At 36.4% G+C, this 26,958-nt stretch overlaps 1 protein-coding gene across 2 annotated transcripts in view; it reads right to left on the bottom strand.

Annotated features, from left to right (window-relative positions):
* Positions 1-26,958, bottom strand: part of LOC149541999 (GATA transcription factor 27-like) — a 121,869-nt gene that overhangs the window by 49,514 nt on the left and 45,397 nt on the right. For both annotated transcript variants that reach the window (XM_089797049.1, XM_089797050.1), the window contains 5 exons: positions 8,671-9,076; positions 8,455-8,506; positions 8,140-8,243; positions 7,700-7,925; positions 7,449-7,584 (listed from right to left, as the gene is read on the bottom strand). In XM_089797049.1, the coding sequence (XP_089653175.1) occupies positions 7,449-7,584; positions 7,700-7,925; positions 8,140-8,243; positions 8,455-8,506; positions 8,671-9,076 (924 nt within the window). The remainder of the gene's footprint in view (positions 1-7,448; positions 7,585-7,699; positions 7,926-8,139; positions 8,244-8,454; positions 8,507-8,670; positions 9,077-26,958) is intronic.

Raw genomic sequence — 26,958 nt, 5'->3', positions numbered from 1 at the left:
TCTAAGTTATCACAAGAATCCCTCTCTAAGTTAAAGGAGCTTTCTAAATTCCTTATTGGTAAAATTTATATATCCCTCACACAAGCCTCCTCCTGCCCCTCATCAATGTTCTCAAGCAGTTGATCACCAACATCCAACTCTTCTGAACATAACAGGGACTCGATTTATGATTTCTCCATTCTCCCTGAAAGTCTAGCCTCCATGCTTTGTCCCTTTTCCTAATCCATTTCTTGTTTTGTGGTGGCCAACCTATTCTCCATATAACTCTCCTGTAAGTGAGTCTGGCCCTCAAATATTTTCACACCACAAAAACCATCAATCATCCCTCCATCCCTTAACAAACTAGCCTCCTCAGATAATCCAATTCCTCGCTCGCTAATCTTCTCCACTCCACAATTCTCCTTATCTTTAGCGAAGGCTGACATCAACTCTAGATCCCCCATCCTATTCATTTCACAACCTTCCAACCCTGAAATCCACCCATCCCTAAAAAGATTATCCTCATCTTTAAACAATGATTCATATTCCCCCAAGATCATAGAGCGATGAATCATGCTCCTCACTCAAGCACCTCACACACACTTGTAGTTCTTCATCTATAGATAGAACCTACCTCCACACCCCTTCTACTGAGTGTAGCTTCACCATCTCAAGTAGAGGATGACATGCATTCCAAAGAATACATAGGCGAGGAAACATCTGAAAAGAGACCTTATCAACCATCTCAATGGCTTTAACATAGGATCCCAACTTGTTCCCTATTAGTTGATAACAGTCCTCATTCCAATATTCTTAAGGAAGATCCCACAAACCTATCCATATAGGAAAGTTTGAATGGTTTCTTTTGTAGGATCAAAATTTTGCATCCGTAGTTTCACATAAAACCCTTGTCCCTTCAAGAAATAGGGACCACTATTCAGAATCCAATCTCTATCAAGAGCACTATCCACAATAATAATGCAAGAGCCATTTTTTAGAGTTCAGAGTTCCAAAATCTTTCACCCGACCCCATTTCCCATCACATCAATCTTCAATCTTCCAAATAGCTGGCCATTTCCCACAATTGGTTCTCCACTTTTATGCTATTTATCATGCATCTCACCTCTGCAAGGTCAACAATCAATTCCTTATTTTGTTTCTCCACAACCTTTGGTCTCCAAATCTAAGAAATTGCACTGAAGTGCACTCTCCCTCCCAAGTTTGTTGAGGTGAACCTTTGCATCGGGTGAGACTTTTGCAACTGTTTTTTGTCCCTCCCATCCCCATTTCGAATTAAACCCTTCTTTACAGGTTGAAACTCATGTCACTTCTCCCTACCACTACGCCATCTTCCAAAAGGTTGTTTGTTCCTCCTAGAAAAGGGCCAATGGGTTTTCTACTAGGATGCCTAAGAATACTTAAGTGTTGCCTAAACAGTCCTCTTGTTTCTCTCTCGAAATCCCTCTTGAAAACACCTTGTGCATAGCTGCCATGGCTCTGCCTAGACCCTAAACCTCCACGCTCCACCATCGCGCTGCTTTGTCTTCAATTTTATTGGCAATTGTTAAAAAGGGACCTTCTTTCCAGGCCATGGGGGTGAATTATTAAATGTGAGGCAAATATTATTATTTGCCGAAGTTGCTAAATAAAAGAATTAGAGGAAGGAAATCAATAGCTTTTTGGTCAGGTTTTGAGTCTCGTTCTATTATGAGATGTTGATTTGTTACTTAATAATTTCTCCAATCTTGCCGGTTTGACAGTGGCAGGCATACCCGAGGACAGAAACCCTTGGATATTCGTAAATTGAATGAAAAAACAGCATTACTCAAGTGTTGCATTCACCCCACGTTCATCAATGAGCAAACCTCCATTGTCTAAAACAGTTTTTGGAATAAAACTTATGCATGTTCTAGTATTGTAACAACAATATATTTGTTGTAACAGCCATCTATGTTTTATATCTGAATCATAAATTAAAACATTTGTGTTCGTATTTTCTAGTTTCCTAGTGAATCTATATTGTTTCCTTTGCACGTTATTTTGCAATGAAGTGAAGCTAAACATGGCAAAAATTGAAAACTCAAATCAGATTTGAGGGACATCCTATCACTGAATATTTCAGTGGAATCAAAGCTACAAACCCTACCAGCATGTAGAGGGTTTCAATTGCATGTCAATTTTTTCAGTTTTATGTCGAAAATTTTCATTTGCATGTCAACTTTGTCAATTAAATGTCAGCTTTTTCCAGTTGATGTTTGAGTTTTCAATTACATGTCATATTTTTAGATTGCATGTCAGTTATATCCATTGCATGACGAAAATTATGGGTGCCTTTTGCTCCTAATCCAATGCATGTCAGTATAAAGTGATTCTATCCATCCCAGAGATTTGAACCACACAGTTATAATACAAGAAGTAGGTTGGGTAAGAAAGGAGGTGCTGAAATCAACCCAGCTGAAGCTGAGATGGGAAAGTAGAGATGGCAGCCTACAAAGCAAACTGAATAACTAACTAAATGACTTTCTCACAGTTTTTGCCCAACAGCGGCAGCAGCAACAAATGTTCCAACAATTCCAAGACAGACTGATCACAGAATGATCATAACTATGGGGTAACTGAGAATTGATTGTACACAATCAAGAATGTCTAATAGTCAAGACAGTGGAAGCAAGTTGGACAAGGTAAACCAGGCAGAGTAGCTCCCAATGTTGTGAGGACAGCAGATTCAAAGTCTGATCGACCATTGCATCCCGTATTTTTCCCTTGTCAAACCGAAAGAAAACCAATTCCAGAGGTAGAGGACGAACATACTACAAGAGCAATAGGATCCAGCTCATTCAATACTCTTCAGGAAAATCTTGAAGCTTTGAATGAGAGAAAAAAACAAGTTAAACACTAGAGTTATTGAAGAATATTCTGTTAATTTTTCTGCAGTTACAACTACACCATTAGAGGTTCCTTGTCCATGCCTTGTAAGACGAAAGTCACTTGAGGATTCTCCAATTTCAACTCCTCCTGAACAAAGGGTAAGAAAAGTTGAAGAACAAATAAAGGTACTGAATATATATAAATCTGATTCATTAGATATTATCATGTTACCTGAATTGGCATCAAAGAAATCACTAAATCTGCTACTCTGCATCCTTATATGGGATTTGATAAGTCTGCACATGAAAGTTCATCTGATCAATAAGAGCTTTTTCCTCAAGATGCAGATCATTTAGCTTTTGTGGATGAATAATTGCAAGAGGATAAATCAGATTTTTCCATTAATGACAATGCTAACATATCTTCTTATCCAACTGATATGCCAATCGTGATACACAGCGTAGGCAGTGATATAATGTCTTCATATGATGGTACTTCACACTTAGGAATGGGACTTAATAAAGGTGTACACTCAACAATTTCTACCAAAGCCAAAGAATTACATCCTCCATTTACAACTTTAATGAATTCAGCCCTTCAACCAGACCTTGGTATAGTCAATATGCTTGATGGCATTGCTGGTCAGATACAGCTGAGTATAGGGATACTCCTATGGGATGAAATATCATTTAACAAACAGATATAAACAAAAATTCTATTATAAGCACAACAATAATTATAATAATTGATTTACAAACTTGGGCTCGAATTGAATTAAAATCAGAATAGTCTAAAATTAAAAAATATGTTTTGAAATAACTATTTTCCTTCAATACAGACTGAGACTGATTTTCCTCTACAGCATTTGAGCATAATAGAGTACCCAGGTACTGCTGCTAGACATTAGAAGTCTCCTTGAATGTCTGAGAAATAGCAGCCTCTTTGACTCAAGAGATGGAATCATTTAACCTACAGATTGGTGCCTACAGGTTGAGAATTTAGAGGGGTTGGCCGAACTTCAACAAGAGCCTGTGATGTTTCTATGCCTTCGGCCATACATGCGGGCCTTGGATGATCATCCAAGCTGGGATACCATGGGTTTATTGTGTGATGAGTCGCTTCACTACTCTGGGTATACTGTTGTTATTAGCAGAGTAGCACAGCGGACTAGTGGAGCAGTGTTCCTAAACTTGATCTGAGATCCAGGCGTTTGGTTTCAGCATGTAAGTGTGGATCGCTTGAGGGTAAGCAATCTCAAAAAAGGGAGAGCTGTAATGTCGGCTTTTTGCTAGCGAGTCAATAAATAAATTAAGACTTATGCTAGCCTATTATCTATTCTCCCCATACTCTAAAGCATTAAGCTAATAAAGGGGTTCCATGATAAATTAAATTGAAGGAGGAAAACACTATAATTATTGCTAATATGAATTTAACTATTCATTGGCAATTTTATTGAGAAGGGGCCAACTTAAGTTATGACTTAAGTCTTTCCTAGGCCATGAGGTCAAATTATTAAATGTGTGGCAAATAATTTTTTTAGCAAGAATCCAATGCCAAGATTCTATTAATAATCAGAAACAGTAACATCCTGACTCAAAGGGCCACTGATAGGACAGAGTCAGGTGGAAGTCCTTCAATTTTGCCCAGTAAATATTTACAACACTATAAATTATAAACTTTTTTCAATCCCAGGCGACAACTGATTTACTTAGACCCTTTGGCCAGGTCGTGCTACCTGAAAAGCATCAACAAACCTTCTACCACAAGAAGCCAACAATCTATCGCTCCCTGAAAAGCATCAATGACCCTTCTACCACAAGACGCCAACAATCTATCTTATCGATAAGTTAGTCCATTAGTTGATTAAAAGTAATAAATCTTGAAAACTAAGCATAGAAGTAAGGAGGATAGGTCCAAACAAACCCTTTTCTGCTTGTCTTCTAGCTACCCATACTAATCATAATCTGAAAAAAGAAAGCTTGTTGTAATCTAATAATTACACGGGAGTGAGAGAATATTGAAACCTATAAGACCACTTATAATAATTTCTGTATACATTTTGATGTAAACTTATTAAATTGATGCAGCCTTATTAGAATAACTTTATGCATAACAAAGATTGAGAAATATTGAAACCATCAATAGAGAACGGGAAAATTTTGGACTATAATTAATTAAAATAACTCACTCCGACTGCTTAAGCCTTTGATCCAATTCATATTCCCATAAAATAAAGCATGTGTTATTGAGAAGGCAATTCTTAGTTGTCCAAATTTATGGCGACAACAAGTCCAGGATATGAATCATGAGAATTAAATGTTACTGCCGATAACCAAGAACCATGATGGATAAGTGGATGCAGAGAAAAGACTAGGCATCAGCTTTAAAATAATATATCATGCTAATAGGTACGTCCATAAGATGGTAACAATTCACCAAACATGCAATGCTTAGATAGTGTGGCCACCTAGGGAAAATTCTACAGAAGGGAAACCATCTATACCTTGATTGGCTAATTCTTCAGCTCTAATGTTGCCCTCTAAGTAGATGTGGTTGATAATGGTGTTGTCAAAGACCGTCAAAAGTCAAGAGCTTTTGCTGGGATCGAAGGGCATTGATGATAAATGTTGAGTCTCCTTCTATTTCTACATTCCTACAACTTAATTCTTTATACAAGGCTAAACCTTTCATGAGAGCTGTTAGTTTTGCCCAATTATTGGTCTCTTCTATCGGTTTAGCTAGCTTGGCTACCTCCAAACCCTTTGAATCATGAATACTACATCTAATGCCCGCTTTGCCCAGGTTACCCCTAGAGGCACCATCAATATTAAGTTTAAACCACCCATGTTTTAAAGGATACAATATACACTCCTTCCTTTTAAAATTTGGGACGGAGATTGAACGTATAACAGCAGGAATCTTGAGACCTATCCATCTCCCTCTCATTTTCTCATTCCAATGTGACATCACTTCGTCTCTCAAACAATAGTTCACGATCCTATTGTTGGTCACTTAAATGACTGAAGACTCAATCTTGTTAATAAGTTGCTTAACATTCATCTTCTTTTCCTGGAAAATCCTTCTAGTGTGTTCTTTCCAAAGTTCCCAAAGCATAATCGATGGGGCTGACACCCACAGATTGCCATAGATACTATCTTGCTTAAGGAATGGCCATGTCAAGACCATTTCTGAGATTGAATTTGGAAAGGCCAAGGTCCATCCTAATTAGGAACTCAACCATTTCCAGCACTGATTGGAAAAAGGGTAATTCAAGAATAAGTGATCAATGGATTCATCCTCATTTTCGCATAAAGGGCATCTACTAGGGCCAAGTAACCCATCCTCTTATTATTTGCCTAAGTTGCTAAATAAAAGAAATATAAGGAAATCGGTGGCTTTTTGGCTAGGGATTTCTATTAAAAGTTCGTTTGGGGTTTGGATCTCATTCTATTACGAGATGATGATTTTGTATTTGATAATTTATCCATTGTTGCTGGTTTGACAGTAGCAGCCATATCTGAGGACAGAAACCCTTGGATATTCATAGGTTGGACGGAAACCCAACACTACTTGAGAGGTGAACTAACGCCGGGTTCATCCTTGAGCAGATTTCCATTGTTTAAAACAGATTTTGGAGGAAAATTCACGCATGTTCTAGCATTGTAACAACAATACATTTGTTGTAACAGCCATGCATGTGTTATATCAGAATCATTATCAATATATTTGTGTTTTTATTCGCTCATCCTTGGAAATATATATTCGTTTCCTTCTAAGTTGCCGGTTCGGATTCTGGTTCAGATGCAGGTTCGACATTTGGGTTCGAAATTCGAACAAAATATTTTGAGGCTGGGTTTGGGTTAGTTTTGGGTTCGTCTGTACAAGAAATTTTTATTTTCTATTTTTTTTATATGTATGTAAAAATTATGCTGCAGCAAATAAGTTCATACACCGCTATAAGAAGTGCAGGCGTGTTTTAGGATTGGGTCGGTTGGATAATAAATCAGATTATATTTTAACCAAAAAAATGCCTTTTCAAAACAATAAAAACATCAAAAAGTCAAACTTTTTCGGTTGCACACCCAAATTCGCTCCAAATTCCTCTCGGGTTCTTATGTCAAACTACAAAATTTGCTCGACATTCGCCCAAATTCTTCCAGGGTCCGAAAAAGAGAATGCACAGGGAATTCATCAGACAAATGACGAATTTGACAAGAACCTGACCCAACTTCGAATCAGCTACAAATCGAATGTCAAATTTGCATGTTGAGAGACGAATTTGGTAACTTAGGTTTCCTTTGCATGTTTAGTTTACATGTTTGCATGTTGTTATTTTGCAATGGGATGAAGCAAAACATGGCGAATATTGAAAACCCAAATCAGATTGAGACAGCATCCTAGTGTGGGATATTTCCAAATAAAGAAAATATATTCCATTGAAGTTACTGGAAACATTATTCTTGAAACCAATTTTACTGAATAAATAACCAAAATGAAAAGAATTCTGAATCTCACTTAGATCTGAAATTATTCCCAATGAAAAATAAAGAGATACATTCTGTATCTTAATAGATAACTACCAATGAATCTATATAACATACCTGCAGCAACTTGCCCAGGTGGTTGTCCAGAAGAATTTGTGAATGCCTTGTCCGTTGCAGGTTTGTCAGATTCAGATATTGAAGATTCAAGCAAACAAAAATTCTTCGGTTTTATTGCCTCTTTGCTTTGTAGCATCTGACAAGCCATATAAGATGCTTTGATTTTCTTTTGATATGAAAGGATGACAATATCCTCATGATATATTTTAGCTATTATGTTAAGGTGTTTCCTTGTGCACAAAAACAATTACCTTGGAAGTTTTGACACACACCCTAGGCTTATACTTCTGAAGTTGTGAATATCTCTCCATCCATTTAGAGTTTGTCAAGTCTGTCACTTTGAGCAGCTGTTGAAAAAGATGCTGAACTTTAGGGCTTATCCTAGACCCATGTGTGCCAAACATGCCTTCAGATAGTAAATGCTGAAAGTTTGATAAGGCAGCCTGGAATTGGGCACTATTAAACATGCACTCCAGACTGCCAAAAAACATGCCCACAAGATGATTGGATTTTTAGCTGAATACAACTCCAACAACACTACCATAAAATATCATGGCCATGTGGTGCATGTTTACTCTTACGAAAGAAAGAAGTTTACAAAAATTTAAAAGCGTACCAAACGACACAAAAAAATTGCATATTCAAAACAGAAAAATTGTAAACTGGTTTAAGGGGTGACTACAGGACTAACCTTCCAGGAATGCTGGGATCGTCAACAGTAGAAAGGTATTTCATTAGATGTCCCTGTTCTTCTTCACTTAACTGTCCCATAAATGTGTCAAAATTTACAACATCCTATCATAAAATTGAAAAACTGCAATCATGTCAGAAATGTTACTCAATTCAAAATGTACTTAAAACAGAGTTAATAGTTAAAGACAATAAGGGCTAGATTAAGATTTCCCCAGAACCAATTGTTAACATTAAAGCTAAATCTACCAAGATAATAGTAACATTAAACACCTAAAGCTGAATCTACCAAGATACTATAAATGTGGACTCTTACCTCCAGTTCAATGAATTTGAGTTGCAAATGAAACCCTTGAAGGAATCTTTTCCTGTGAGATTGAACACTAAACCATAAATACAAATGTACCAAAAACTTAAAACAAACTATCATGACAAAGAAACAAATCAATATTTCTGCTTGGATATGCACTGGCTAACATAAATTAGTAGAACTAGATCATGTGCAAAAATAACAAATTAATGTTTAACTTACAGTACTTCATCGTGCATGATAGAGTTTGCTGACTTTTCTGGTGACAAATCTGAAATTTCCTTCCATCTTTCAGGTAGAACTATGTTATCAGTTAGAACATTAAATGTACTATAACCTTTATTGTCTATTAGAAGAGAACTTGCTTCTGACTCTTCCTCTATCATAACTGAATGTTGCTGTCTCATAAACACACTGCCAAGGCCTATTTCTGCACCATCCAATGAAGATTTGCACTCAAAAAGCATATTCTCTTCTGAAGAACTTGATAAGGAAGATGACTCCTGCTCTTGTGAAATGTTTTGCATGCTTTTGGTAAGCTTTTCAAGAGATGACGGCCGCTGGCGGAACATACAAGTACGTTTCTTGGAGGGTACCGGAGAGTCCCATACAAAAGATTGAACTGGAACTGCATTACCACACAGAATCAGTAACAGAAAGACTCAATCAAAAAAAAATGAAATCAACTATTAGAAGGTCAAGGTTTGCAAATAAAATGTAAATTTATTTCAACTTTAAAACATGTGGCCTTCTGCTTGATCCACTTTTCGCTCCTCATTTATATATGACATCATGACAAATGTCAAAAATAACGCTGGAAAGGACAACCTCTTTAAGGCAAGCTTCTGTCGCGAGATACGGTGCAAATTTTGGACCATCGATGACAGATGTTAGCCGCCTATATAATCACAGCCTGAGGGACTGGTGGGTCACAGTTTTGTTCGCTAGAGTAAAACCTGGAGATATGGATACCCCCATTTGTCTGGAGCCTACAAGAAGCATGGTGTCCTTTTTTGGCAAAGTGTCAAACAAGCACTTATTGCAAATGCAATCTGTTAAGGAACCACTCATTCTCTATGCAGTGAAGGAAGTATTGGGCTGGGAGAGCATTTGGACTTACCACAGGTACAGGGTGAATACTGAAATCACTGCCATGTTCCCAGCCATCACTCTTACCAGGGGTATGGAAAAGACCAAGTCCAAGAACTTGTGCCATAGGTTCTTCATGCACAAGTATCTGGGTGAGTTAGATACTGTATTAAACAATGTCGATGGGCAAGATATGATTGTAGTGCCTCAACAATACTACTTAGGACTCGACAGGGTTACAAGAGGTGGTTAAGAACTTTGCCCTCATTATCACGATGGAGTTAGAAGAGCTAAAGGATAGGTTGGGTGACCTTGGGAGGAATCTGTATTTTCTGCAGAAGGCAGCTGCCATCCTTTGCAAATAAAACACATTTAAATTTATAATTAGTGTCGATTAATGAAATGTCAACATTAAAAACGGGATTTTACAGTTGTGTATCTCATTAATAAAAGCTTTTCCAATGATAAACTATATATATTATAAAACTATTACTCCCCATTTCAATAAGCACATAAGTCATCATGCAAATTTACCCCATAAACACAGAAACATCTGTTTTCAGCACAGAGGAGCCCCTTACCTCAAGACAATCACAAGAGAAACCCTTGTCTTCAAAAAACCCTACAATCATTGTCTCGAAAAATTGAGATCTAGGATTTATTTCTCTTTCCTAGAGGGAGCTTTCCCTTATTTAGAGCAGTCATCATACACAATATCATTTCTCACATAAATAACGTCAACAAGCACCCCATCTACCAAGCACAGGTGTGTCTCATTAGAAACAGGATTTTACTTTGTCTACCTTGCACATATAGAGACAATTGTGTGTCACACTAATCCAAGAAAAGCTTTTCCAATGATAAACTATATAAAGCTATAACTCCCCATTTCAATAAGCACACAAGTCATCATGCAAATTTACCCCATAAACACAAAACATCCATTTTCAGCACTGAGAAGCCCCTTACATCAAGATAATCACAAGAGAAACCCATGTCTTAGAAACAGACCTAGAATCATTTTCTCAAAAATGTGAGATCTATGATTTATTTCCCTTTCCTAAAGAGAGCTTTCCCTTATTAAGAGCAGTCATCCTACACTATCATTTCTCACATAAATCACTTCAACAAGCACCCCATCTATCAATAACACATCTATCTCAATTTAATTTTCATAATTAGTAAAGGGCCATAGTTGTCCTATAATTATCCACCTCATATCCAAAGGGATCAATAGATTGTACTATCAAATGATTGATAGGCCTATTAATCAAAACATTACTTGAAACTGAAATACTAGTCAGTTGTCAAGTTTTTAATACTACGTTACCTTATTGGCTAGATATATCCCCGTTTTCAAATATCAATTGTACCAGAATCAAGTACAAAACCCAATTGCCTTTGGAATCAGTTAAGATTCAGAATTCAATTTATTTTTTATGGTAACCCTTGGAGATGACAAGTCATACCTGGGTGATACAGCCATCGAGGTGGCAATTTTAACTCAAATCTAAGTCACTTATAATGCATTTTATGCCTTTCCCAAATGCTAAATGACTGCCTTATTTTGGATTTTGTGTGAAGGAAAACACTTGCAATATGCACTGGATTAAACATAGGGGAAGCAAACTAAATATGCTTGTCATTTTATCCCATTTGAAGCATTTTACCCCAATCTCTATTATATTATGCCAATCTCGTGGCAAGGGCCAAGGATATCACTGGAGAAATAAGGAAAGAAAGATAAATATATTACTTTTCATCTGTATACATAGCTTAACGATACTTGTCTGTGCATTTTGCATATGTATTTTATAATTTAGCTTCTTGCACATGTATTTTCTTTACTATTAATTTATTTAAGTACCAGTCTAAATAGATGTGCACTATTTGTATACTATGCACTTGTGTATGCATAACAAAAGAGAACTTGTCTGTGCATTTGTGTATGTATTTTATAATATAGCTACTTGCATTTATATTGTTTTTAATATTATTTTATGTATGTGTTAAACTAATTAGATATTCACTATTCATATACTATGTACTTGTGCATGTACTATTTTTTAATATTATTATTTCTACTCTTCTTTTAAATGGTAATAGCTACATAATGTTTCTTTCACTTTATATTGTTTTATAATATTTTTATGCAAAATAAAAGTCTAATATAAATTTACAAGTTTATACATTTATCAATCTGCCCCGCCAATCCTATAGCCATCACCCGCAATCCGTGCACATGTATATGCACGCCAAACACACCCCAAAGAAGGGGAATGGGACAAGAAGCAACCATAGTTGTGCACTTCCTCGTCTGAGCATTCAGCACATGCATAGGTGGAGAAGGCTCGTACTTGGGATCTTCCTCCCCCTCATCTTAGCTAGGTCTGAGGGTTCCGAGTTCATTGTTGTGCTTACACACCAAGCTACCCTTCTCTAAAAGCTTCGCAGAACCATCTACCACTCTTCTCCAGATCAGGTTTACAGCATCCCCCCAAAAACTCCTTCCTCTCTATAGATAAGCCTTGCCCACCCCCCCAACACCCCCCCCCCCCCCACCCCCCACACCATAGTTCTAGTTTCATTTAGTACAGTCTAGTCATTCCCCTACCATTACCCTTGCACCACCCCTGCCCTATATCTAGCAAGTCGTGGGAAGGTAGAGCCCCTACCTATATTATTGTTTCCACTCCAGGCTAGCCTATTGGGGGTTCAAATGGATGGTCGGTGGTCTTTGTTCCGCTTGCTTGTGGTGGCTATCGATCTGGATCTGGTGCTCCATAGAATTTTAGGGAATGTATAAATCCACAAATTATATACTTTTTGAAGTTTATATTACAATCTAAATTTTATTTTTTATTTTTCTATTTAATATTATACATGTACATTTAAAATTTTAAAATTTGCAAACAACAAATTGTTTTAATTTCTCATGACTCTTAATATTGAAATGTTGATATCAAATTTGTAAATAGTATTCCAAAATTGTAATATTTATGGTAGTCTCGTTTAATATGTGTACAAGATGTCATATTCACAGTTTAATTCCTAGATTCAAGCTACATGTATATAGTCATGAATTTCATGTTTTTGTATAAACACACAGAAAGCATACCAAACCCTCAAATTTTCTATCAAATATGCTTCTAAAACCTAAACATTTTATGCTCAAAATATACAACCAACAAATGAGAGATCTATTAAGACAAAACCTAAAAAGATTTGGCACAAGGGAAAATTAAATGATGATATTTTATGTTCTTAAGTTGTGAACATCAACAAGGCATAGTAAGTAAGATCTAGCAATAGAGAACAGGATACACACAATTTCATGTGAAAACCCTTGTGAGAGAAAACCAAAGAAAAATATTACTTTTATATATATTGTCTTACAAGCTTAGTAAGCAACAACCCACCTGAGACAACAATCCCCTCCACTAAGCATCAACTAAGCAAGAAACACCATTGTTTTAGATGAGTGTAATGTCCCTCCAGGACTATCATAATAAAGATATAAAACATATATATTATATTACTTATTTTATACTAGTTCTAATTTCAAATTTATGAACTAATATTAATTAATTAATTACACCAAAGGTGTTTCCCTATATGAGATGGAAGAGCCAAATTAGATCCACGATTCGGAGCATTCTAGGAGAGTGGACAATCATTGAAAGCTTGGGCATTGTTAGATTCCAAGAGTTTGTATTTTTATCTCCTCCAAGCCCTGTCTCTCCCTTTGTACAAACTTATTTCTTGCACACAGATCAATGAGTCAAAATGCATCAATACAATTCAGATTTTATGACCAGCATTGTATCATGTGTCACCATTCCAATGACGAACCGGACTGAAACTTATGGCAGTATGCGTCATTGAAGTTGACCAGAATACCATGTTTTGTACAGGATAGAGTTTAACTAAGTTTTTGACATCTACAAGAGCCACATCAATAAGGATATCACTAATGCAGACCCGTATTAGATTTTTGTTTAACACTTTGAGTTGCGCATATTTGGTAATTGTGTTGATGAGTTGGAATGCAGTTGAGGAGGTTCCAGAGGGGTTTCTGGAGAAGATAAATATGTTGATGGTCCCTGATCTCAAGAATATGCCCAGCAAAGTCTGACCAAAGTCCATCGAGAGAATGAAGCATCTCCTCTATCTCCAGCTTTCAAATACCCAAATTATGGTAATCCCTCATCGAACATATGAGTTGATTTCACTATAGTTTTTAGATCTGTCTTTTTCCCCTCTCATGAGCATTTAGTCCATGGTAGAGAAGCTTAAATGTCTCCAAATACTCAAGTTATCCTAGTGTTATGATTAGGATTTTGTTTCATGTAACATATCAAAGCTGACTGGTTTGGAAGATGTTGACATGTAGTAGTCTGCAGTAGTGTTTGCATATCCACAGAAGGTGAGAAAAGGAGGAGAATTAAGGAAGGCTTCTTTTCAAGACATATGCAAACCTCATCGTCGCAAACATCTGCATGTATCATTTAAATCCCCAATTGAGGAAGCAGAAATGGAGAAACTATTAGAGGGTCAAGAACCCCAATTGAGGCATCAAAACCAACACATCAAAACATTCTATAGTTTTAGGCATTCATTGATTTTCATTGGAGCCTAAGGAGGATGACTTAGTGAATAAGTCAATTTTACATGATGGACAATAAGTCAATTTACTATTCTTTCCGCAATTGAGCCCAAAATCCTGACCTTCATCGCAACTATTAACACGTGAGCGTCTACAATTAATGGTCAATTTAATATCCAGCATTGAGATTCGCTAATATTGTTGTGAATCTTGTATTACTAAATATGCTTGGTGATCCAGAACTCCTTGTCAATGTGTTATGTATGATCTTAGTCCCCAAACATCCTACTCACAACTACCAGAGAATAAGAGGAGTCCAATTTACAGAATACCCCAAGAACATCAATCTGCATAGATACACCTTAGTGCTAATTGATATTAGAACTCAGATTGTTATTATCAGGATGGTTCGATATCAAAGCGTCACAGGATTATTACATCGATCGTGTCACTCATATTTCAAAGTGCTATCAAAGCATAGTACGATCAGCCATGCAACTGCTCCAAAACCAGGAACTTATTATTTAAAGATCTGAGGTGTCCCAAACTCAATGACGGAGCTGCTCCAAAATGGATGACAAATCCATTGCTTCCAGCAACAAATGCCTAGCCAACAAAGTGAAAAATACCTAGCAAACAATCAAAATATCTACAAGTAAATTCCACACCTATACATGATACAAAGTACTGCGTTTCAATCTTATTTCCTATCCTTTAGGCCAGAATGCCATAACATCATAAACCTTTTTCATTTGCTAGAGAATTTTGGAAAAAATATAAGATGCAACAAGAAACTTGTAGATATCAATAAATGAAGTGGGAGAAAAGGAATGAAGTTTGTCTTTTTCTAGGTATGCAAATGTAGATAAAATATGCAGACAAACAAATGTTTGTTACTTGTTTGAAAACATGTCTCTAATATAGTATTTTGTCTAGTGAAGGTTTAATTAAGATTTTATCGGATTTTGGATGATCTTACTAGCAAGGCAGATGAATGTGGAGGGCTTGGCTGACCTATGGGACAAAAACTCAACTTCTAGGTGCATATAGATTTGTAAATTTCCAAGGGTATAGAAGTAATGAATCTAAATATGGAAGAGCTCATAACAATTGGAATCACCTCCTAATCTACATCTACCCTCCTTCATGAAGGTTCATGTTGCAAGGTTGGGTTCACCTTATTAGATCAATAAATTATTGTCCCATTTGTCACATTATATTAGTTGGATATTTCAAAATCCCCAATAATATATTAACCTTTGTGGTAGGCACGTGAATTTATTCATGTGATGGTTTTGTGCACTTCTTTTTGTTTCAAATACAGAATTGTTCTACATTTTTAAAATCAATGGTTAAGAAAGATCACCTAAATGATCGTAAAAAATGCAAACTTTAGGATTAGAAAAGATAACCATTTTTTCAAATCTAGGATTACATTAACATGTGTAAATGGATCGTCTATTAATGTCATTCACAACTTCAACTTCCTAAATCTCTTCAACAGTGAAATTTGTCTTTTCATTTATGCTATGTTGTTATCCTGTAATTTCTTAACTCTTTCTTATTTCATGAAGTTAATGTATATAAGACTATACTCAACAGATGGAGTACATTTTTTATAAGTTTAAGGAGCTTTATAATAAATAGTTCATAAGGTATAACACTTGTTGAATGTTTTGTGAATGGGCTTTCAAGCGAATTGTACTTAACATTGGAGGAAACTCTCTGGTTAAGCATGCCTGAGATGGAATAGTATTAGAATGGTTGACCTCTAGGTAGGCATGAGAATCACCTAGATGTGATGAGTACTAATTATTCCATTTGTGCTCATGAGAGATGACTTCTTGTGAAGTACTACTTGTGAAACATGGGTCAATGATTTTGCCTCAAAAACCACACAATGAATCCTGGTAGAAATATTGCAATTTCACTTGCTCTGGATAATACCTCCTACTTATCAATAGGTAAGCTTAAGGGGTTTTATAATGAATGGTTTCTAAGGCACAACACTTGTTGAAGGGTTAGCAAATAGAGTCGAACGAAAAGTGAGATTGACCTTGGAGGAAACTCTTTGGTTAAGTACACTTGAGCTAGAATAGTAGTGGGATGCATGACCTCCTAGGAAGTCAAGTGCTTCACCTGTATGAACATCACCTAGATGCAATAATTTTAAAGTGTTCCATCCACTCTCATTAGAGATAGGTATGGGTCAATGAGTTTCACTAAAAAATCACATAGTTGAAACATTATAGCAATGTCACAATTTGACTTGCTATAGAAAATATCTCATACTTATAAATTTAAATTATGGAAATACATTTGACCTTTGTTCTTAATCTTTAAGACTTCTTTCTCCATTATCGATGTCTTTTTATTTGGATTTGAAGTAATCAAATGCTTAAAAATCAACCAAAATGCCTAGAAATTTTATGAAAAAATAAATGAGTCCAAGTGTTTACAAGTTATAAAATATTCAGGAGGGTAGGACCCAACTTCTAAGGGTTGTTCATTTCAAAGATACCAATCATAGCATACTTTAAAACGGTGACCCCATAGCTAGCCTAGGGCACAAGTTCATCCTATCTCTTTGAAATTTGAACTCGGCATTTGAGTTCCTTTAAATAGGTTTCAAAATATAAGCTAAAAGAAGAAAGGGATGAGAAAAATGTGTACAATTGAGGAGCTTTTGACTGCTAGATATCTCACTAAGCATTTTCCCTTGTGCACACAAAAAATATAGGAGCGTAGTTAGATTAATAATTTTGTAATGGTTATATAGCATATTATTCAATTTAAGCTAATATATGTCAACTCGTGCATTATTTAAAATTAATCTATACAAAGAAAAAAGAATTAAATTATTATTTTTAATCAAACTATACAATATATTTTGAATTATTATTAGATATTATATTTTATATCAATAAACTTCATTTTTTTATAGGAGTATTATGATTATATTTATTACATCTATTTTTATCATATTTTGTAATAGGAAGTGAATAAAGTAAGAATGAAAAATGACACCAAAAAATACTATCATATATCATACAAGGAGATTGTACTTAATCAGGCTAGAAGTACATTAGGTGGATATCTATATAGGTGAAAAGATGACAATGAATTTAACAAGGGTCATGGTAAGGTGTATAAACTATCATAAGTAATTCTCACAACTTTCCTACTGACAAGGTTACTTAGTTCATACATTATCTAAAAACAATCAAGACAAATCAACACCAATAGATCTAGCATATCAATTAAAATATAATTATTTATAATAGAACTAAAAATTATATCCATTTTAACATGTTTAAGCATAAGTTGTAAATTAAAGTATTATGGCAAAACAAAAATTGTCTATAACAACGATAGGCATCATTGTACATACCAATAAAATGACAATCATTTAATGTTACAATATCTACCAAGATCTTCATGAAAAAGATGAACAAAAGGGAGACATATCTAGAGGTAGAGATGAAAATAGTGTGAGATAAATAGTGGCATAAAAGATTTATTATAGATAGATAGAAAGATAGATAGATAGTTATACGTATACGTATATATAGATATACGTACGTGTATATATATATATATATATATATATATATATATATATATATTGACAACAAGAGGGTAAAGGAGAGAAATGGAGATGGAAGAGTGGAAATAGGGGGAAAAGTGATATATTAAAAGAGCCCAAGTGTTCATAAGGTGAGAAAATTAGGTAGTTACTTCAATAATGTATTTTATAGGTTCTCATTTAATGTACTTCATTAATTTATGCCAAAAAAAAACACAAAGTAAATTAATTTTCCACAACTCTTCGGCATACCCATTACACACATAGGTGTGATTGCTAGTAATAAATGATATAAAATAATATGGATTGGAGCAATCAGTTTTGGGAGTTACGGAAATTTTACCAGATTATGTCAATTTAAAAATATGTCGTGTGCAAGCAAGAAGGGGCGGGAATAGTTATAAGTTTGTTGGCCACTGACTACAGTCAAGGAAGTGAAGTACATTTCGCCAAAGAATTAATTCTGACCCAGTGGAAACATTCTATGATCAGTGGTATTTGCAGGCGGAGACTCTTGCCCGAGTTACTCAAAATTTTGCAGACGTGTTCATAATTGCAATCAATGACAAAGTTATTCAGAACAAGGAATGACACTAAGAATGTGTTTCTGAATTATATATTCAAACTTTGTCTAAAAATGTCGTCAACATGAATCCAAGGCGGATTGTGATTTGAGAATTGCTAATTGTATTACTATGTTTAAATGGCAAGAGCTTTCAGAAAAGACAAGAAACAATTGTCTTTCGGTTTGTCCATATCCATCACATAACAGACAAATCGGGCAGAATTGTCCTAGCAGCAAAGGAGTTTGTGATTACTCTTCTAACGGCAGAGAAGTAAGAGAAGGTTCAGAAACCATGTTCGGAAGAGCCAACTGATGGGATCATCACAAGCATTTTCAAAGAAGTGTCAGGAGTTTGAGAAGAGACTATATTATTCACACAGTCAGAGATTTCCAGAGCTAGACGTTCATCAGCGGCATTATTAGAAATAAGATTGGAAGGAGTTTTCTTGTCTTTCACAAACATAGAATTCAGGTACACGTCTGGATTTAATATTTAATTACTCATCTTTGAGAGATAATTCAGATATTGTTTCTGTATTCAGAGTTCCAATTTTCTATATATTATTCCTTCTGCAAGAAAATAAATTCAGTTGAATTCAATGAATCTGTATTCAGAATTTTATCTGCAACAGGGGAATCTACTGAATTTAATAATTAAAATTAGATTCAAAGAACTTGGGATTTTACAATGAGAGACACCAACCTCCCAATAGAAGGCAACAACCTTAAATGAGTTACAATAATTCGATTGTAACTCTTCTAGAATCTGCCCTACATCACCATCAATCATAAATGAAAAAAATTGCAGATTACTCGCCAAGTAATCAAATACGAGTACTTTTCACTAGCAAGTTTTTACAGATTATACTCACAAGAAAGTTTGCCAAAATTGCAAAGATTCTCGTAAAACTCGCCAAGTTTTTCCAAATACTCATTGAGCCCGAGCCAAATACTCAGCCACAGCAGAATAAAGGTTTTTGACATCAAAGATAAAGTTGCATTTGTTATTTTTTTTAGAATTCCTGTTTGCTGTCCAAGCCACAAAACACCCTCTCAAGCTATTGCAAGGTCATTTTCCAGAATTAAAGTCGATTTGAAGTGGATTTTGAAGGAAAATCAAACTCTTGGGTAGGTTTCCAGAATTTTATTTTATTTTTTATCATTTATCTCCTTTATGTTGCATCTAGGTTTATTGAAATTGAAAATAGCATTTTCTAAGTACTCTAAATTGCTTGAATGTAATGAACAAGACTTAATGCCATTTTTTTCTGATTTTGTCACTGATTTCTCAAGAACCTCACTTTTTCCTAAAAATTTCAAACCCTAACACATTTTTCTACCGAGCTGTTCTGTTTCATGCTAGAAGTGGAAGCGGATTCTAGGAGAGGCGGATCCAGAAACAGAAGCTTTGTGGCTGCCTCTCACAAGTGCATCCCAAGCTCCTACGTCCCCAAGTATCTGAGAGCCCAAGATGGGCTTTTGGGAGGCATTAACAAGGCCTCCAAATGCACCCAAGTGCATCTAGGCATCGAACGTCAAAAAACATGCTTTTTTGCAACTCAAAATCACTTGAAGCACATTAAAACATGTGCTCTTTACAAAGGAGTTTTAAGCATCTCATGTAAGCATTTGATCTCATTCTTGAGTCCTTTAATGTTCTTTTTGATATTTTGATTAATTTTTTCAAGTTTTTTTCATTTTTTTTAAGAAATTAAGGAAACAAGTTTAGCTATCTATTTTAGTAGTTTCGTATCATTTTTTGCACTTGTATCCATGATGTTCATAGTTTTATCCTAATTTAAATTTATTTAATTTCTTATTATAACAAGAAATTAAATTGTATTGTGAAAAAGAAGTTGCCACTGGAAGTCAAAGTTCAGTGGGAGGACAAGGAGTTGATAGTTTCAAAATTAATGTAGGATCTCCTTTATGGAGACATACCACAAGAATCTTAGAGGTCTAAGGAGGTGGCTCATAGCTTTCGAAATGTAATTATGGTCAAAGTAACAAAGCCCAACCCTTCATAGCCCATATTCCTGTGTCAACTTCATTTTATGGCATTGCTAACAATGGAATGGCAACGTGCAAAGGCATAGATGGGAAGGGGATGTCTAATGCACAAATAGCTTGATATTTAAAAGAACAAGAAGCTACTAATAATTTGCTTAAAAGATCAACCTCCATTTGGAAAGAAAGCAATTGTATCCTCTAATTGATTCCTTCAAAAATGATGTGGTGTTCTTGAAATTGGTGGATGCCTCTAGCAAGGTGAAAACTAACAAAATGCTAGCTCTAATGTAGGAAAACAAAACGCTAGCTCTAATGTACGAACCAGTTGTCATGGAGCTAGGAATTAAAAATGTGACACATATAATAACAACTAATGCAGCAACATAAATGGTAGATGGTAGATTCCTCCAAAATAAACATATTGCAGCAACATAAGTGGTAGATGGTAGTATCCACCAAAATAAACATAGTGCACTTTTTTGGACACCTTGTACAATACATGTTGTTGACCTTCCTTTGAAGGACATAAGAAAACTAGATTGGATGAGACCAAATGTAGAGGATGCAAGGAAAATCACAAAATACATTTACAATCACCCTTGGGTTCTTTGCTTGATGAGAGATCACACCCAGAAGAAGTAGTTGGGTAGGAGTGGGTGTCACAAGGTTTGCAACAATTCTTTTTACATTGCATGGGATTCTTAGTTCTTTGATGGCTTTGAGTGAAGCATAGCTAGACTCAAGTATTTTGAAGAAGCCTAAAGAAGGTAGTGTTGCATACCTTGTCTTTGACAACCTATTTGCACAAAGAGCTGCAGATATTGTGAAGGTAACTTGAAAACTTGAATATTTGTGACTTTTATTATTAATTTGAAAGTTAAATGATTAATCTTTTTGTATTTTCCAAAATGTAGGTGTTGATGCCCTTGGTAGATGCAGACCAAACCCCAATGGGGTATCTTTATGAGGCCATGGATAGGACCAAAAAGTCTATCAAAAATTACTACGAGGGGGTCACATTACAACCTCAAATTCGACCCTACATAGAAAGCTATTGATAATGGAACAATCAGCTCAACCAACACATTCATGCAATAGGATACTTCCTCAACCCTCATTTTCGCTTCTCGGCATCTTACTTGGATCCCAATGAAGAGGTAATGGAGGGCCTTAGTGCACACATTCAAAGGATGATACCTGAGCATGAGGTGAGAGACCTCATTGTGTTCGAATCAGAAATTCACTTTAAAGCAAGGGGTAAGTTATTATCTTCAGACTTGACCACAAGAGGAAGAACCAATTAAACCCCAAGCATAATATCTAGAATTTTGTAGTCTTTAACATACATGATAAGTACACAAAATTTTTAAAATGTTTGCACCTTGCTTTCTAAATATTCAACATTTTACTTTGCAAATACTTGGTGGTGAAATTGTGGTGGAAATGCCGCAAATCTACAAAAAATTGTCATTTGAATCTTATACCAGCCTTGTAGCTAGGACCTTGTTTGAAGCAATCCACACGAAGAAGGGGACCAAGTTAGCTCAAAAACACCTTAATGATCTTCTCTTTGTGCAGCATAATATTTGGTTGTGCACAAGGAAGCTAGAGGAAACACTAGATGATTCCCCTTGATTTGGATGATATAGATCCTTACAATCATTAGACATCACAAGAACAGCCTTCATTGTTTACATAAGATGAGATCTATGATTTGGAGAGTCAAGCTTTGAAGGAAGGGGGTACATTTGAATCGGATGGCATTTAGGAGGATGTGAAGGTCGAGTCACAGTTAGTTGTGGCAAGCAAGAAGGCACACCCACAGTGGATTCCTAAAACTAGACCCCCTGCTCCTCCAGTACTTTTTACTAGAGTTGTTGTAAAGGGAAAGAGGAAGATGTAGATTGTTTTGATGTTGTGTTTGCTTACATTTTTACAAAGACCATTTGCTATTTTAATTTTGCTTCAGACTATCAGGCTTCCAATTGGCAGCATTCCACATGAGGATATTATTTTGAACCCAATTTGCATTTAAATATATCTAGACTCCGCTGGTTTCTTTTGTTTACTCATTTACCGACTCAGTGAATGCATCTCCTCAGTGAACTTTGCAAAAACATGCATTTATATTTAAATTCAAGCAAATTAAATTTGTAAAGCTTTCTCTGAATTTTTGCCAAATTTTCTTTGGCCTTGTAGAGTTTTTACGTAGTCCAAGTTTTTCAACTATGCCCAACTGCTCACAACTTCAAAATAAACTGCCTTAAAACTTTGCTTTCTCTGAAAATTTGCAAAATTTTCTTTGGCCTTGTAGAGTTTTTACGTAGTCCAAGTTTTTCAACTATGCCTAACTGCTCACAACTTCAAAATTAGCTGCCTTAAAACTTTGCTCTCAAATCTGCAGTAACGTCCCCACTAAGATCTGTAATATAATCTTCAGTAAGTGTTCATAAATCTGAAGCAAATCTACTCTATATCTGCTCCAAGTATGCCTGCTTTTTACACATAACTTTGCTCTCAAGTATGTCTCATTTTTTTCATTAATCTGCTCTCAAGTATGTCTCAGTTTTTTCATTAATCTGCTCTCAACTATGTCTAATTTATGCTTGCAAACTATTCTCAAAAATGTCCTCTCAAAGATATCTTGTTTATACCTCCCAAAATACCTCTTCAACAACAGTCAACCCCAGAAGGTAGATCAGCCTGTAGCTGAAATAAATGTTTTTTATTTTTTATTTACATCCCCATGATAGGACACCCATCTCTAGGGGGTCGGCCCACTTGGAATATTTCATTATAATTATAAATTCCACATGAAGTGGATGCCAAGATAGAGAGGGGTTTGGTCCACTTATAATATTTTATTATAGTTTTAAATGCCAAAAAAAGTGGATGCCAAGATGGAGAGGGGGTCAGACACTATTACCAAATATAAAAATAAGTATTTAGAGCATTCTAAATTCTCATATGGGTGCCAACATTTGCAGTAGTAATCAGCCTAAGTTGAGTGGAACATGATTTGCATTAAACTATCTTTGGCATTGACGAAAACTTCCAACAAAACCCCCCTCCTATTGTTGCTATGGCTGTTCAGGTCAAATTAGATGGGGACCCTCGCGTACCAAAGCACTCACTCTTTCAGTTTGTGTAATTACCAAGTACAAATAAGCCCCCTACAAGTTGGTCACACATCCCTACAAGATTATCAAGTACTTAAAGACATCTTCATAAACGGGGCATTATCGACTCAAATAACACACTTGTGAGTGAATTTTGATCCAATGAGTAATACTAAGAAGCCTTGAGAACCAAGAAAAAATTCATCTCTCCCTCAAATCTTACACACAACATGAAGTGGAGGAGCTTCAAGCCCGTGCTTTAGTTGTTGCCGCCAAAATGCGACCAAGTCGACCATTGTCAAGGTGTGAAAAGTTATTTTTTATTCCCCCCTCAAGTTTGCGCACAAAACAAACCATCTTCATCATAACATTATCAACTCTCAATTAGTTAAGTGTCCCCGTTGACTTTGGAATGGTGATGGTTTTGTATGGTCTTCTCAAGTACTTATTTTACTAAGATACATACAAGGCCGAAGTGGTCTCTCCCTTTGGTCATAAGTTATATTTGGGCCTAAAATTAGAGTGTTACACTAAGAGATCAAGGGTGTTCATGGTTAAAGTGGGATAACTTACCTCTTCCATGACTACTACCTATTTAGCATATTGTGATTGGGCTATTTTACATTATGTGATATATGTATTTCCAAGTCTGATGCAGGAACATCCAGAGGTATAAGGGTAATCCTGTGTCACCCAAAAAATGTACTTAGACTTAGTTTTTGTTTCATGTGTTTTCATTTTTGGACACCCATTTGGGTCAAATAAAGGTTCCAACTCTCATAGTTCCATTATCAGTGGGTTAGAAAATCCCGAAAAAATAGGAGCATGTAACTGGGCCATCATTTTGGTGAACTAGAAGGTGTGAATTGGCCAGATGAATGTAATTGTAATTTAGAGCATTCCAGAAAAAGAATCAGGTCAAAACGCCCCACGGTTTGAAAGTTATTGCAGTTTTTCGGGTTTTGGAGACCTCCTAAGAATCCTTCAAAGTCAGGTTAGGGGCATTAAATGACCTCGAAAAGGACCGAAAAATGGGGGACAAGCGAAGCTAGTCCATAGGGCTATAGAGCGCTTCGAGAGCTTTCCGAAAATGTAAACGGTTCATCAATCGGAGCTACGGTTCAAAAGTTATGCCTCCCGAAAGTTCGATTACCGTTTCTGGATTCTTCTAAATTTGTACCGACTTCTAACGCAGCTTCTTGAACCTTCTATTTGGTCAGTGGATGCCTACTGGCACTTTCTAGAATGTACTCCTAGTCCTTAACCCTCCGGAGTCTATTTAAGGAGATTTCGGGCATTGTAAAAGGCAGTTTTGGAGTGGAGTTTGAGAGGAGGTACTGAAAGGAGAAATTATCTCCAGATTTATGCTATTGTAAGCCCTTAGAGCATGTTTTGAAGTTTATTTTCTCTGTACTGTTTGTACTAGCTTATTTTCTCAGTTAATATAATTTTCCCTTTTCTGTTGTGTCCATTCTGTTCTTGGGATGTGTCCCCATCAAGTGGTATCAGAGCTGGTTTTCCTGAGTGTGTAAACAGAGCGCCGACTGTGATGCAGTTTGCACCAAAACTGTGTGGTTGTGGGTTTGAGTTAAGAAGATGCCTCCACGAAGAGAGCGTGGCGGAAGGGCCAGAGCTATTAATCCTGAGGAGGTTAGAGCCCTCCAAAGGTAGGTACAAGCATTGCAGGAGGAGCTCCGTAGAGGAACAATTGTGGCCGCAGGTGATGAAAGTGAAGATGACAACGAAGAAGACGAAATTGGACCAGAAGGAGAATTTGACGGGGAAGTTCTAAATCATGCAGAGGAAAGGCTTTTTAGAGTCATTACTAAGTTTGAGAAAAGACCTACAATTGAAGTGGGTGTATTTTCAGGAAATCTGAAACCAGATGAGTTGATCGATTGGATCAATGAACTAGAAGAATACTTTGAGTATGAGGATATCAGGGACCCAGATAGGGTTAAGTTTGCAAAGGCCAAACTGAAAGGCCATGCCAAAATCTAGTGGCAAGAGGTCCAATTGGAAAGAAACAAAAGAGGAAAGGAGAAGATCACAAGGTGGGATCGCATGGTGGACAAATTGAAGAAGCAGTTCATTCCTATGGACTACGAGCTTGATTTGTTCAAGAAGATGCATGGGTTAAAGCAAGCAGGAAGATCAGTCCAAGAATATACAGAGGAATTTTACCGACTCTTGATTAGAGCGGGGCATGCAGAAGCAAATAAGGAGAAGATTTCTCGTTATATCAGTGGGTTGCGACCTAGCATCCAGGAGGAATTAAGTTTGGTAAGAATGACTAGCGTTGAAGAGGCATACCAGTTTGCCCTATGAGTTGAAGAGAAGCTAAATAAAAGGTTTGAAGGAAGACAAAGAGGGCGCGGTCAAAGAGGAAGGGGAAGCGGTAGATCATCTGGAGGCCGCAATGAAACCCAAAAGAAAAATGAAGATGTGGGTACTAGCAGGAACCAGAGGAATGAGGGTTTCAACTGCTCCCATGATCAAGACTTTGGAGATCAGAGGGGAAGAGTTAGAGGACGTGGACAAGGAAGAGGCTACTTCCGTGGTACATGTTTCCATTGCAATGAAGAAGGTCATCGTGCCTTTGAATGCCCTCAACGACAAGGAACGACAGATAGGAGAGGTGAAGGCCAAGCTAGGGTTGCTCATGTGGATGAGGATACACAATCATCACATTCAGAGGATACAGAAAGAGGAGAGACCTTGGTAAATGAAAGAGTCCTACTAAGTGGTGAGATTGAACCAGGACAACGGAGGAGTTTGTTCCGTACCAGATGCAAGTATGAGGATAAATGTTGTGACGTGATCATTGATGGTGGTAGCACTGATAACTTGGTATCAGAAGAGATGGTCTCTAAGCTGAAGCTCAAGAGGGAGAAACATCCCCAGCCCTATCGGATTGCTTGGGTAAAAGATGATCATAAGGTCCTGGTAAGTGAACAATGTTTAGTGAAATTCAAAATTGGGAGTTACCATGATGAAGTTCTCTGTGATGTTATTTCGATGAATGTTTGCCATCTATTGTTGGGTAGACCATGGCAGTTTGATAGACATGCAGTACATGATGGGCATGCAAACACATACTCTCTGACAAAGGATGGAGTTCGCCACAAATTGAAGCCCATGAAAAAGGAAGGTGAAAAGGTATGTAGCAGTGCTAGGATTTGTCTTGTTGATGAAAGGAAGTTTTTAGATGGCATGAAACATCAGCATATGTGCTATGCTTTGATTCCTAGGAAAGATAAAGAAGGTAGTAGTGAAATACCACTGGAAGTTTCAGATTTACTAAAGGAATTTGGAGATATTATCTCTGATAATGTTCCAGATGGATTGCCACCAGTAAGGCAAATCAGTCAGCAGATAGATCTGATTCCAAGAGCTAATTTGCCTAACAAGGCTGCTCATAGGATGACTCCTACTGAAACAGAGGAGCTAAATAGACAGGTTCAGGAGCTGTTGAGGAAGGGCTTGATTCGAGAGAGCCTGAGTCCATGTGCAGTACCTGCAGTACTCGCACCAA

Source organism: Cupressus sempervirens, chromosome 8, assembly GCF_028749045.1.
Source record: "Cupressus sempervirens isolate cs-2001-9-10 chromosome 8, ASM2874904v1, whole genome shotgun sequence".
In the NCBI taxonomy this organism is placed as follows: domain Eukaryota; kingdom Viridiplantae; phylum Streptophyta; class Pinopsida; order Cupressales; family Cupressaceae; genus Cupressus; species Cupressus sempervirens.
Note: the sequence above shows the minus strand (reverse complement) of the source record. Positions and strands in the feature narration are given on the sequence as shown.